The 14,863-nt window shown below is 38.3% G+C and overlaps 1 protein-coding gene across 3 annotated transcripts in view; it reads left to right on the top strand.

The window, feature by feature from the left end:
- The window catches only part of PTPRD (protein tyrosine phosphatase receptor type D), a 284,032-nt gene that overhangs the window by 148,243 nt on the left and 120,926 nt on the right, over positions 1 to 14,863 (top strand). For all 3 annotated transcript variants that reach the window (XM_059833662.1, XM_059833663.1, XM_059833664.1), the window contains 5 exons: positions 58 to 327; positions 926 to 1,507; positions 9,201 to 9,334; positions 10,616 to 10,760; positions 14,145 to 14,450. In XM_059833662.1, coding sequence (XP_059689645.1) covers positions 58 to 327; positions 926 to 1,507; positions 9,201 to 9,334; positions 10,616 to 10,760; positions 14,145 to 14,450 — 1,437 coding nt within the window. The remainder of the gene's footprint in view (positions 1 to 57; positions 328 to 925; positions 1,508 to 9,200; positions 9,335 to 10,615; positions 10,761 to 14,144; positions 14,451 to 14,863) is intronic.

Below are 14,863 nucleotides of genomic sequence, written 5' to 3'. Positions count from 1 at the left end.
GAAGACTCAGTTTCTTTTTTTGTATATGTTACTACCTTTTTTTGTGTTTTGTTCCAGTTCGACGGGTCCCACCGAGGTTCTCTATCCCCCCCACCAATCATGAGATCATGCCTGGCGGGAGTGTAAATATCACGTGTGTTGCGGTGGGGTCACCAATGCCATATGTGAAATGGATGCTAGGAGCAGAAGATTTGACACCTGAGGATGATATGCCAATAGGGAGGAACGTCCTTGAGCTTAATGATGTCAGGCAGTCTGCAAACTATACTTGTGTTGCTATGTCTACTCTTGGTGTTATAGAAGCAATAGCGCAGATAACTGTCAAAGGTATATCCCAAGCACGTATATTTGGACGTAGTTCAGTCTTTTCTTTCATTCATTGCCATATTCTGAGCAAATATATTGTACTGAAAGGGACCAAATGCCTCTTACCCTCTTAAATCAGGAGGGTAAATACTCCAGCCAATCACTGGCATAAGACAAAATACAGATTCAGACAGCAATACTACTAATAAATAAGTTAATATATCATAATTTGATTTTTAGAGTTGCTGGGTGTCCAAGTATCATGTTCAATGAGTAACTGGAAACTAGATGTTCCAAAAATATCTGAAAATTAAACTATAATGATGCATTGTCTGTCTATAAGATTCCTCTTCTGCATATATTTACAGGATCCATTACGAAAGTCAGTATCAATTTATATCAAATAAACTGTACACTACAAAACTTGAAGACTTTCTGGAGTAAATCGTAATTGCCAAAAGCTTGCTCTGAACACATCACACCTTCTTTCCATTCCAATCTTCCTGTTTTGTTTTTGTTGTTGTTGTTTGTTTGTTTGTTTTGGGCTTTAAGCTGCTTATTGTAATAATTAACGACTCCTGTTACATACTACTAACTATTTTTTGGCATTTATCTTTAGCCTTACCCAAACCTCCTGGAACACCTGTGGTGACAGAAAGCACAGCAACAAGCATAACATTGACTTGGGATTCTGGAAACCCTGAGCCAGTTTCTTACTACATAATCCAACACAAACCCAAAAACTTGGAGGAGCCATATAAAGAAATTGATGGGGTGGCCACAACACGTTATAGCGTGGCTGGCCTAAGCCCATATTCAGAGTATGAATTTCGGGTAGTTGCTGTAAATAACATTGGGCGAGGGCCACCCAGTGAGCCTGTGTCAACAAGGACTTCAGAGCAAGCACCTTCAAGTGCACCACGCAATGTGCAGGCCCGTATGTTGAGCTCTACCACCATTTTGGTACAGTGGGAAGAACCTGAGGAACCTAATGGACAAATACAAGGTTACAGAGTTTATTACACCATGGACCCTACTCAACATGTCAACAGCTGGATGAAGCACAATGTGGCTGACAGCCATATTACCACTATTGGGAATCTGGTACCCCAGAAGACATACTCTGTGAAGGTTCTTGCTTTTACTTCTGTTGGGGATGGACCACTTTCTGGTGACATTCAAGTCATCACTCAAACAGGAGGTAAGCTAGCAATGAACAGAATTTGTGAAAAAACATTAAATACATGCAGAGAGAGAATTTGATTTTAAAATGTTGGAAAAAACTTTCTCTCAATGATAGCCAGTTTATTCAGGCAGCTTTTGCAGATAACCTTTTCTCAATTCCACAGTGCAAGTTATCACTGAAGAGCAGAAATTATCCCCTCACACTTTCATTTATTTTTTCATCAATCTCAAGAAGTTTAACTGAAGTTTAACTGAACTCTCAGGGAGACCTTCATCCTTGAGGTGGCCAAATGTTATAGCTCCTATTTGGCAGTGCTCTGTGCACAAAAAATGTGAAGTAGTTCTTCAGAGCTTTCTTAGAGGAGTTACCTGTGTTAGTGGGTTTTGTTTAGGTGGCGTGTGTTTCCCTTATGCTACATCACTCTAGTGAATCTGGATTTTGGAAATTTAAAATGTAGGTGTACTGCATGTGTATTCAAGTAGTCGGTAGGGTTCTGAAAACACATAAAGCATGAAAGCATTAAAAAACCAACAAACTTTTGTGTATGTTCAAGCAAGCTGTTCTGTACACTTTGAATTTATAAATCAAATCCAACCTTCCCCTACAAAGTGTATACCACAAGGTCACCGTTTTCTTGTTTTATGTTTGCAGTTAGGTTTTTTTGGTTTTGTACAGGAGCTTTAGGTCCATGAATTAGTTCTATTAGCAAAGGACAAGCAAGTATAGTGAAAAACATTGCAGAGAATTTTTATGAAATCAAAAGCGAGAAGCTATGGTGGATCTACACTGCAGAAAGTGTTTTATTGTAGCAATAAGAAATAAAAGCTCCCTTTGTCTAGCAGTTTAGAGAAAGCTGTATGAAGTATTACTGTAGGTCAATGATTGCCTAGAAATATTATAAAATACTACTTGAATTTTTTTAGTACTGGAAGGTTTTCTGTTGAAGAATTCAGCAAATTCTTAAAAAATGTATCTCTAAGGTGTAACTGAAGACAGTTATGTTTCATCCACTTTTTACTTCTGTGTTTTACCAATATGCATTTAATAAAGGACAGAAATTGAGGTATTGTCCTGGAACCTTTCTAAGTGTTGTGCTACACTTTCTTTAGACCTTCTAGTGGTACATTAAAACGTGTCTGTGTGCACATGCAAATGTAAATATGTACACCAGTTTAATTTTGGCAATTGTAACCTTTTTCAGGGACTAGTTTTTATATTGACATCTGACTTCTTTTTGAATCCATGTGCAAAAAGCTTTTAAAGAAGAAGAGTAAATGATCTTCTCATCTGTGTTTTCACTTACATCTGTAAACCTTTTAGCTTAGCAAACGTTTTGTCAGTGGTTTCCCCAAAGAAGGATGAAGCAATTGAAATAATGAGCACTGAGGCTCAGCTGCACCATCCCAAGTTACTTGCTGAGGTCACTTCAGAAAAGCTCTGTTTATTAAAACCTTTATAGAAGTTGCCATTAAATGTGCCTGTCTGTTTCTGATTACTGTTGCAATCTGAGGAAGTTATTACAACATTAACAGTGCAGGAGGGATTCTCAATATATGTTTTCAACTTGTTTTATGTTCAGTTTTGTATTTGAGTGTTCTGCTTAAACATTTTAAGCAAGAGCCATATTCTATAGCCCAGTTGTTTTCAGCAGTGTTTTCTTTACTGTAAAAAGACACCATTTTAAGAAATTAAGTAATCAGAAAACAGCTGTAGAGCTGAGCCTTTTGAATAAAGGAAGATCAATTCTAAAAGCTACACTTAATTAAGAAAGTCCTTATTCTGCATTCTGGGTCAAAGGATTTGATTCTGCTGAGTATGGAGTCAGGACCAGTATATTATTTAGGTGAATTGACTTACTAACACTGAATTTTAGAATAAAGAAATATCAGTATAAGCTTTAGTGTGATACATCTTGTCCTTTTTCTTTACTTCACTAGAAAACAAAAGCTCTGTTGGTTTGTTTCCATTTAGCTGCCCAGGATACACTTCTGATGTATCTTCTCGTATTTTCCTTTCTTTGCTTAAACTGGGCAGAAGTACACATACTTGCTGAGCAACATACTTAAACCTGTGTGTATCAGGAAAACTCTTGAGCTTTAAACTGAATGTTTGGGTTTGATTTGGGTTTGGTTTTGGTTTTGGTTTTGGTTTTGGTTTTGGTTTGGTTTGTTTTTAATGTGCAAAGAGAGGATAGCGACTGAAGGAATTCAGAGAATCCTTTTTTATTCTGAGCTTAAGTAGAAAGAGGGGAAAGTGAGAGATACATGAGATCTGTTGCATAGTGGGTTACTGAAGAAAGAGAGAAAAAAAATATGCTGGGAGATGAATGTGTACATGTAAACATATGCTTCTTTAAACGAGAACTTACAATGTAAAACATACTGTTAATTTTAAAACATGGATTGGCAGTGGTTTGAGGACTACGGATTATTACAGTTATAAAAGGCTAATCTTTTGAACATATGGAAAAGGACAGTAATGAGAAGGTCAAGTATTTGACTTGCAGGACACATAAACGGAGCCTTAGCTTCAGGGAAGTCAGTTAATGGTTCTGGAGTTCTTATTGTAAAAGAGGAATGGAGTTTGTAGCAAGGGAATACAGTTCAGTGTTGTAGCAAGCTAGCTACTTTGCCAGACATTTCAAATTTTTTCATGAACACATGAATGGGGGAATCTCATGTCTCTGAAACTCCACAGTACTAATCTCCTAGTGAAGAATTTCATGGAAATGGGCTCCCACAAGGGAAGGGTTGAGAGCATGCAGCTGGAAACTCAACTGTGATGCAATGTGGAAGCAGGTGGAAGGAGAATAAATTGGAGCTGAGATGGGTTCAAGGAGGTTTTTAAGTGACAAAATTCCCCTTAAGTAACATTTCTGGTTCAGTAGGAAAGAATATTTCAGCTTTTGAGTAACACTTATGCTCTCAAAGCACAGTTAACTTCTGTTAAGTGTCCCAGTCTCTAAGTTTACTTCATTTAAATGCTAACATGATTAGACGGATATTGAGGGTGTTACCCTCACACAGTGATTTTTCTAGCCTTTAATCTCCCTGTCTTTCTTTCGGTTAGAACTCAAAGTAGGGTATGGATATGGGATTTTTTTGTTTGTTTTAATCTGATTTTTTTCTAGTCCAGAATTCTGATATTTGCAAATATGTGGATGAGGGCTGGAAATGTGCACACATTACTTTTGTCACTGACTTAAGTATGGAAGAATGCAGCTTGAAATAATTTTAAGAAAATTCTATTGCTACAATGTAGACACAGAGTGTAGACAGAATTACTCTGAACAATAATTCATCTCTAGTCATTCAGACAAGACTAAAGCCTTGGGTTCCCTACCAGAGTTTATCAGCAATACAGTTTGTTTAATTACTGTTATTTTTTGTTTTCTTTCTTCTCTGTCTTCTCTATCTGTTTGGAGCAATGTAGATTTCCCTGTCACCTCTTTCTTCTGTCAGTGTTTGCAGCTTCAGAGTTGCCTAACTGCTTTAAAAACGTGAGGGGAGACTAGATTTTGCAGCAAGATGTTATTTTGACAAACAACATTTGGGAAAGTCCAATTAACCATCAGCTTGTCTTATAAAATGATAGAGAATTGCAGACCTAAGGCCATAAAGGGTTTTTTTGAAAGGAATGCTTGGAGGATGAGGGTCTTAAAACATGCAGAGAGACAGGCGATACCCTTTGTTCTCCATCTGCTGCCATATTTATCATAACGGATGGTGCCAGCCTTCATATGGGTCACTTGACTGGTCATTTACTATTACTGCCTGGCTGTGTTCTACAATTCATGCATCCATATGTTAAGTACAGATCATAGCATCACAGGACAATTCAGGCTGGCAGGGTGATCTTCTGGGAAGATCTCCAGCCCCAGCCCCTGCCCAGAGCAAGCTCAGCCATGGGGTCAGACAGGGCTGCTCAGGGCTTCACCCAGTTGAGGCATAAAACCCCCCAAGGGTGGATACAGTCCAACCTCCCTGAGTCCCAGCTCCACCACTGGGCTGTTGTTGTGGGGAAACGGCTTCTCCTTCTCTCCAGCCTGAGCCTCTCATGTTTCAGCTTGTGCCACTGCCTCTCACGCTCCTGATACACACCGCAGTGAAGAGCCTGGCTGCATCTCGTCCATCCCTCCCATCGAGGCCAGAGATGCTATTGGGTGCCCCTGAAGCCATCCATTCTCCCAGCTGAACCAGCTCCAGCCCTGCAGTCTCTCGTCACAGGGCAAGGGCCCCAGACCAGAGCCATATTGCTGAGGCCCAAAACCAGATGCAGTACCCAGATGTTGTCTGATGGGCACTGAGGGGACAGTTCCTTCCCTTCCCTGGCTCTCAGGCCATCTCCTGTTCACAGCACCCCAGGCATGACTGGTTGTTGCTACCTGGGCTCACAGCTGGCCCTGGCTCAGCTTGCTGCCTGCCAGGGCCCAGGGCTGTCCCCCAGAGCTGCTCCCTGGCCCCATCAGCCCCAGCCTGCATCCCTGCAGGGCTTTGCCTTCCCAGGACAGGGTTTGCTAAACTTCATGCGGAAACATTGGCCTGTTCCTCCCCCCTCTACAGCTCCCTCTTAACAGCAGCCTGGGCCTCTAGCATGTCAAGTGGTCCCCCCCTAGCTTGATGTCATCTGCAAACCTGGAATGTGTGCCCTCCGCCCCTCCTCCAGATCACTGACAGGAGCGTCAAACACAAGATGGATAGCATGGCACAGATAACATAAGCTGCTGTTTGACCTTCCATGACCAGGCAAAGGTGATTTTGTAACTCCAGACATGCTGCTCAGTTACTTTGCTGAAATAATTTTTTCCCTATCCTTTGATAGACATTAAAGCAAATAATTTTTTCCACAGGTCGAGTTTTACCAGTTTTTACCTTTTTGTCAGATGAAGCAAACAAAATACCTACACCCAAGTACCCACCTGAGTTTCATGAGATACATTTGGAACAACCTGTAGCAAAATAAGCACTTCCAAATTGGACAGAGAGGAACCTTTTGAAATTCAACAAAGGCAAGGGTAGAGTACTGCACCTGGGGTGGAATAACCCCACACATCAGTACAGGTTAGGGGCTGACCTGCTGGAGAGCATCTCTGTGGAAAGGGACCTGGGAGTCCTGGGGGACAACAGGGTGACCATGAGCCAGCAATGTGCCCTTGGGGCCAAGAAGGCCAATGGCGTCCTGGGGTGAATCAAGAAAAGAGTGTGGCAAGCAGGTGGAGGGAGGTTATCTTCCCCCTCTACTCTGCCCTGCTGAAGCTGCATCTGGAGTGCTGTGTCCAGTTCGGGGCTCCCCAGTTCAAGAAGGACAGGGAGCTCCTGGAGAGGGTACAGCAAAGGGCTACAAAGATGATTAGGGGACTGGAACATCTTTCTTATGAGGAAAGGCTGAGGGATTTGTGTCTTTTTAGTCTGGAGAAGAGAAGACTGAGGGGGGATCTTATTAATGCTTATAAATATTTAAGGGGTGGGTGCCAAGAGGATGGGGCCAGTCTTTTTTCAGTGGTGCCCAGTGACAGGACAAGAGGTAACGGGCACAAACTTGGTCATAGGAAGTTCCATCTAAACATGAGGAGGAACTTCTTTCTTTTGGGGGTGGTAGAGCACTGGAACAAGCTTCCCAGAGAGATTGTGGAGTCTCCTTCTCTGGAGATATCCAAAACTCAACTGGACACATTCCTGTGCAACCTGCTGTAGGTGAACCTGCTGTGGCTGGGGGGGTTGGACTAGGTGATCTCCAGAGGTCCCTTCTAACCCCTAACATTCTGTGATTCTGTGAAATAGCTGTCTGGACTCCAGATTTTATTATTAAGTTTTGGCAAGCCTGCAGTGGGGCTCCACATCTACTTTAAGCCATATTCAACAGGAGGCGAATCTGTAGCTGTTGTCCAGTTGTTACTTGGGAGTGTTTTGAAGCAGCTAACCTAAAAAGTTGTAACGTTCACCTAGTAAATGCATTTATACAACTATGCTATAGATTTGGCAAGTTAAAGTTTGATCTAGTGGTATTTCAGAATCTGTTTCAAAGTTAGGAATTACCCTGTTATCCCACTCTCTCCCTCTTAATTTCAAATCCAGTCAATTTTAAAAGGATAAAATTAGAAGTATTTCTGTCAAAAATACTGTGTTGATATTTTCTGTAATTGCTCCCTGTGCTTTGTAATCTATTCCCTTTTGCCCTTTACAGTGCCCAGGAAGTGGTCCCCTTTTACACCAGACATCTTTCAGAAAAATAGTTTATTCCCATTCTTTTTTTTTTCCCGTAAAGAGACTTTTGGTCTCCTGTTCATGCTCACTCATTACTCAGAAACAGGCAACATCCTTCTACACCTTTCCTTTTCTATTTTGTCCTGTTTTTGAAAAAAAAAAATAAGTGAATGGTAGGGACTAGCAACCTCCACACAGGAGCTTAAATATGCACCTCATGTTGACAGGTTACCTGTCTGTTTAAAGGTTAGATATGAAACCTGCACCAGCATACAGGAGGGCAGTGTTCAGTGTTATCCTCAGAGTGACATTCTGTAGAAGTCTGGGGAAGATAAGAATTGCAATCACAAATTACTTTTACTGTTTGGTCCAGGGTGTTTTTAAGTCTTTTACTGTACAAAAGAAACATACTCGTAATGCAGTAATAAAATTCTACCCTGAAAAATGATTGTGAAATAATCATTATTGTCACATCCTACTTTTCACACCTGTTCTCAGTATGTGCTAAGAAGTGCATCTCATATTTTTTTCTTAAAAAATAAAAGCATGCCACTTTTTATTCCTGAAAAGCTATAAATGGTGTGGAAGACTGTTTCATGTCTTATCAAAAGCACTATTAACTGAAAGTAATGTTTTAGAACTTGGGTGCTGAAATGATTGTATACATTCCAATGACAGGGTTATATTTTGCTGTCTTTTCCCAGTCAACCTTATTATTTGCCTTAGATTTGCAGAAGTAAGTGGAGGTAACATTTAGTCTGGATAATTTCTGTGACCGTTAACACAAGACGTAACAACAGAGAATGTTCTTGACTACTAAACTCAAAGTTTCATTTTTAGTTCTTGCAGTTAGAAAGTGTTGTTACTGGAATTCAGCTATATTGATAAAAATACCAGTCATTAAAGGGGTAGAAATATGTCACTTAATGAGAACATTACTGAAGATGTCTTCAGTAGATTGTAACTTCTTCGGGTTACAAAAGCATTCAATATTTAGGTGTCTTCTTAAAGAGCAGGATGTGTTTAGTATCTTAGTTATTTATAAGCTGAGCAAACCATTTTCAGATTTGGAAATGCATGTAATGGTTTTAACACTTTCTTCTTCACTATTCCAGCCAATCTTATGTAATACTAGCATTTCCCCATATACACACACATATATACATGTATATATTCACCATTTCATGCATCGATTATTAAATTGCCGGTATTCGTCACCAGACTTCTGTCCAATTTCATTTCAGTTCTCTGTGCATTATGTACGCTATGAAGCCTTTATGTTAAATCCTCAATAATTTGTAATGTGTGAATTAAATATATCATTATTCTTTTTCTGAGCTTAGATTAATTTATTTCATAGTACAGTTAATCAATTTGTTTAAGTTCAGTAAGTTCAATAAAGTAATATTGTGTGAAATATTCAGATAATAGTTTAAAAGTTTTGAAAGGTAAGTGTTGAACTAGCCAAATAAACAATTGGCAACACTGCTCAACTTTTTCTTTAGTGCCTGGTCAGCCATTGAACTTCAAAGCAGAACCTGAGTCTGAAACGAGCATATTACTTTCCTGGACACCTCCACGCTCTGATACCATTTCCAGCTATGAACTGGTTTACAAAGATGGGGAGCATGGGGAGGAGGTAAGTGAAAAGACTATGCATCTTTTAAATATTCTTTAATGAGTCAGACATAAAATGCTGCAATGTTTTAGAACTGATGGATTAGTAACTTTATTTAGTAAAAATGCCTTTATGTTTAACAGTTTGTGAAACCCAGTAGTCAGCCTAACAGTAGACTGAGAGCGTGTAAACAGCAGAAAATGCTGTCGAAAGTTACCAGCCGGTGGAACTTTGTTGTTCACAACAAGTCATCCGCAGAAGTTTCAGACATTGATCATGTCTCTCCAAGCCTGTTCCTCTACAAAGGTTTGGAAGCAGAAGTGTTTTGGGGCGTGTTATGGACTCATTAAGATTTTTTGCACTTATTCTTGGACCTTGAAGTCTGTTTTCAGCCCCAGAGAATTTTTCTTTCTTTTTGCCACCATGTAAGAGAGTTCTCAAGCTTCTCTAATCTTTCAGTAATATTTGAGAAGAAAATACATTTTTTTCCTAAAGATAAAAACCTGCTATGGACTTTTTCTGTACCATTATTTTCTTAAAGAATTTCCAGTTTGAGGGCCTCTGTGGTGTTACTACTGTAGACTTTAGAATAAACTGTTCTTCTGATATGGAAACCATGTGATGCTGCTAGGTGTCCCAGATGAAAGAAGCCAGCAGTCTCAGAGGCAGCAGGAGAGTGTCAGCCTCATTGATTTCTCCTGCATCATCAACTCATTGCTGATGTTTCAACTGAGCTTATGTTTATGGTGGCTTCACACATATACTGTGAATGCATAAGCTTATTTTGTGGAAGAGGGCCAAATCCATATTTCACCTCAAAATAGGATGCAGACCCCTGCTTAATAAGTTACCCTTTGGAGGAATTTGCTTCTTAATAATTTGAACACAAGTTTAACTACGAGGTTAAACCCAAGATTACTCACATTATAAAACCTTGTAGTTCACTGTCATAAGAGGTAACTATAGGTAAGGCTTTGTTCATGTGTTATTGTCTGAAAAACCTTTTGTACTTTGTACACAGTGATTACTTCCTCAAACAGTCAAACAATATTTCTGGCTCGGAGTTTCACCCGTTAATCTGTTGACTTTAAAAAATATTGTTTCTTAATGTGTGTTTATCAAAAGTAATGTATTCATTTTTGTTTTGGTTCAGTTTGGTTTTGTTCTGATTTATTTTCTTGAATTTAAATTTTTCTCAATGGGGTTATCATCAGAGTATAAAAGCATTTCTTCTATAGGCAACACATGGAATTCAGAGTCTCTGAATATTAATCAAGACATTCTCTTACTACCTACCTTTAGCAACGGGTTTCCACTGAACCTACTACATCTTATCGCCTGCAAGGCTTAAGGCCAAACAGCTTGTACTTATTCCGTCTAGCTGCACGTTCTCCTCAAGGCCTGGGTGCTTCGACAGCAGAAATCTCAGCAAGAACCATGCAGTCAAGTAGGTGTCTTTCCTTGCTAGTTTTATTCCGTTGTCTTGTATTTCTCAAAGAGCTTAATCTCAGTAGCCCAGAGAGGTAGCAACAGAGAAAAAGGCAAAATTATAAAAATACAGCATTCGTGGTGCTTGATACAGCAACAGAATGCTTAAAATGTGTATTGTGATCAACTTAATATGAGTGGCTCTTACATAGTTTCAGAAAAAAATTCTGTAAACTGGCATCTAAGGAGACAATATTATGCTGTCATAATAATATTTTATGTTATAATAGGATAAAATGTTTTATCATGCAGTAGATGTACATTAATAACAGTCCTCCACCCATAAAATTCCACCTACACAGTCTGCAGATTTCCTGTAATATTAGGTTGTTCCTGCAGCATCTCCCTGAAGTACAAAAAATTTGTAGAGTGGGTCAGGTTGATTATTTCAGACTGTACCAAGAATTTCCTCATAACTGTTCTTCTGTAGTAGCTAATAATTCTGATTTTAAGCTAGATTTATATAATCTAGGCTTTTTATGATGGTTGGTCACTTTTTACACCAGTAGAAAAATTGTTTTCTCACTGGGTGCTTATGGAAACAATGTCATGAAACTCATCACATTTGCCTGCAAATGAGATGCAAAAATTTGTCAGGGCTTTATATATACATTTTAAAATATTTAAATTAAGACTTAATTAAAACAATCTCATATTCAAGGATGGTATCCAGAAGTGCTACTCTTGCCTGATAAGTTATGCTTTCCATACAGTTTGCATTACACTGTGTCATTTTAAAACTTAGTGCAATTCTGTTTGTATTTGTTTTAAATTAAATGACCTTTTCTTAAAGTAATACTATTCAAAACAGAAAATTCTTAATTTTCTTTTTAATTTGCAGTCATGGCAGATGTGATTACACCATCATTCTTTGTTAGTGTTATATTTTAACAGTAATTAGTGTGACTGGAGATACTGTGTTGCAGACCTTTAACCAAAGCTAAGTGTGCTTCTGAAGCATTTCTAAGGCACTTACTTAGAATAAGCATAAAAGACAATTATATAACACAAGGCTAGTTTTAGAGATAGTGGCAAGGCGCCTTTTAATTTTAGTAATCCAGATTCAATAATTTGAAGGAGATATTTATTTATTCTGGGAGCCATTTCAACTATTTAGAATGCTTCTTCTTTTATATTGGGTGAAGATTGCTTAGACTTTGCATACAAAATAAACATCTAGGGCCCAAGGTTGCATGTTCCATATATAAGCACATTGACATTTTTCCCTTCTTGCGTATAAGAATATGTTATACTTTTTTCAGCCTTATGTCTTTAGATAGTAGGAAAATCCAATTGATTTCAATAGGCAGACCCTGGTTATTTGCTAAAAAAATTGAAAAATCTTTTTTGCAAAAACTGTGTATTTTAAGTATATGCAGAAAGTAGATGCATTAATAAAACTGGTTACACAAGTAGCCTACAGATTATCCTTAGTTACATAAATGCATTATTTTGCATTTTCAGAGTATAATGGATTAAAAATTAATAAACTTCTATGAGTTTATCAGCAATATTCACCAGAATACGCTGTTGCCTTTCATCTTGGTTTCAGAGAAAGATGCTACAGGGATTTATTTCTTTACGTAAAAGTTCCTTAAGGGACATTTTACTTGTATTTTACTGCCTGCACAAGTTGATGGTAGAAGGCGACCAACATGTTTTGAATACTTGATTACTGAATTAGCCTAAAAAAAAAACCTAAATGTGATAATTCTCATCTGTCCCCCCATCCACCTCCTCTAGTTAGTTGAAATGCTGGTACATTCCCTCCTGTTTTCCCTTCAGAAGAACAGTGTACCATACTGAGTAAAAAGCCATTGATGCCTGTACAAGAGCTGTAGGGAACTGAAAGATGCATGTGTAAATGCAATAGGTCACAGCGGGGTCCTAGGCCTTCTCTGTTGCTTTAATTTTGTTTGATGTGCCTAGTATAAGTACCAGAAATCCATTTGTTTCTTTTTTCCCTTAAGAAATGGGAAGAAAATAGTAGACAGAAAAAGAAGGAAAAAAGGCACCATAAAGATCTTGCACCCAAAATTTATGTTTTCTTTACAAGAGAGAAGGCAGAAATAGGAAAGGAGTCCACATTCACTACTTCTGCCAGTGAATTTGAACTATGGCTCATTTTTTGGTGCTCTGAATGATCTCAGTTAGTAAACATAGACTTTACTAAGTCAAAGTGCATTTAGGCACATAAATGCATACCTAACTTTCAGTATTTGAACTGCCTCACTGAAAGCAGTGGAATGACATACATGCTTAAATGCTCTGGAGCCCAGAAAAGGTAAATATGCTAACAGACTCCTTCAAGTACAAATCAGTAAAGGTGAGCACTTTTGCTCTGGAAGATTGGTGCTGGTGACAAGAGACAAAACAAAGTCAGAATCTCTCACCGTTCTGATATGCTGAGCTTGTGAACTCTCTTTGTAATATGAATACCTGCTTTCTTGACACATTGTTTGGGGATAGATGATTTTTTTTTTCCTATAGAAGTTACCTACATTACTGGTAGGATTTAATTCTTTGCTAGCAAAGGTGTCTCCAAGAGAAGTTAAAAAAATAAAACTGGCAGCTGATCTAGGGTAAGTACAAGTTACAGTCAGAATCAACAAGCCTGTCACTTTTTCCTGGTAGGTAAATCTTTCACTAAGACTTTCTACATCTTCTATTGACTGCATGCTTCTAGGATGTTGGCTACAATAAATGTTTCAGTAAATGCTTTCCATTTAAACGCAATTTGTGGTTGACTTGTGCCAGGCAGACTCAGTTATAAAAAAAAACTAAAAAAATAATACTTTGTTTATGAGAGTGGGGAGGCTACAAAAATGGCAATTTATGGAGAAATTTGTAGCAATTATTGCAAGTTTTTAGGTGTTCTGTAAAAAGAGAATTTTTCTCAAAGAAAGTAAACCTACTTGAAGGGGATACATCCAAATTTGTAAGTAAATACATGTCACGTGATTTAAAAGATTACAGCTTGCACTAATTGCAATGATTATAAAGATAGATCAGGAGTCATAGAAGTGTCACGTTTTTGTTTTATTTCAAGAAGAATTTTAATTACAGGTAGGTAATATTATTTCGAGGTTTCATTTTCATGTATTTCCCCTACATCCTTTTTCACCATTTAGTTGGTCTATTCATTTTCAGTTTCCTCATATTAATAAGCCAAGGTGCATATGATTATCTGACGCTTTGCTTTTTTAAGTTTCTACTTTTTTTGGTTTATTTTTTCTTTTCATTTGGTTGTCTTTTATTTATTTTTATTTTTTCTTTTGTTCATTTTTTTCAATCACTCCTATCCTTTCACTCAAATGCTCCTTTAACCCACTACTGAAATTAGAGCCATCAGCTCCTCCTCAAGACATTAGTTGCACAAGCCCCAGCTCCACTAGCATTTTGGTAAGTTGGAAACCTCCACCGGTGGAAAAACAGAACGGCATTATCACTGAATACTCCATCAAGTACATTGGGATTGATGGAGAAGATGTCAAGCCCCATGAAATTTTGGGAATATCCTCGGACAGTACCCAATACCTTTTGGAACAGCTGGAAAAATGGACTGAGTACCGGATCTCTGTGACTGCCCACACTGATGTTGGACCTGGCCCAGAGAGCTTAGCAGTATTGATTCGGACAGATGAAGATGGTATGTTGCCTCCACTACATCAGTTTGCACCTCTATGACTCTCTGTCGATCTGCTGTCTTTTGTATAGCCTAACAGTATTTTTTTTCTGCTCTTCTTTTTTCCCAAATCATAGATATTATCACCCTTTGAGTTTTTTAATCAAAGACTTGTCCTTTCTACACCATTTTTATATTTGGTATTTTTTTTTTTTTTTAACAGAAAGTACCTTTTTGGGACTGACATGAATCTGCTGCCCCTTTGAGCCCATACATATCCTTCTTGCTTCTCCTTTAACATAAAAATAACTCTCAGGGGAAAATCTTTCTGCCTTTTCCTTAATTTTACAGTCATTGTCATTTTTAAACACTTATGTCTATGAACTTTTTTTCAGGTTTTGTTGGTTTTTTTAAGTGCTTTCTTGTTCCATGTTGTG

Source organism: Gavia stellata, chromosome Z (assembly GCF_030936135.1).
Source record: "Gavia stellata isolate bGavSte3 chromosome Z, bGavSte3.hap2, whole genome shotgun sequence".
Classification (NCBI taxonomy): domain Eukaryota; kingdom Metazoa; phylum Chordata; class Aves; order Gaviiformes; family Gaviidae; genus Gavia; species Gavia stellata.
Note: the sequence above shows the minus strand (reverse complement) of the source record. Positions and strands in the feature narration are given on the sequence as shown.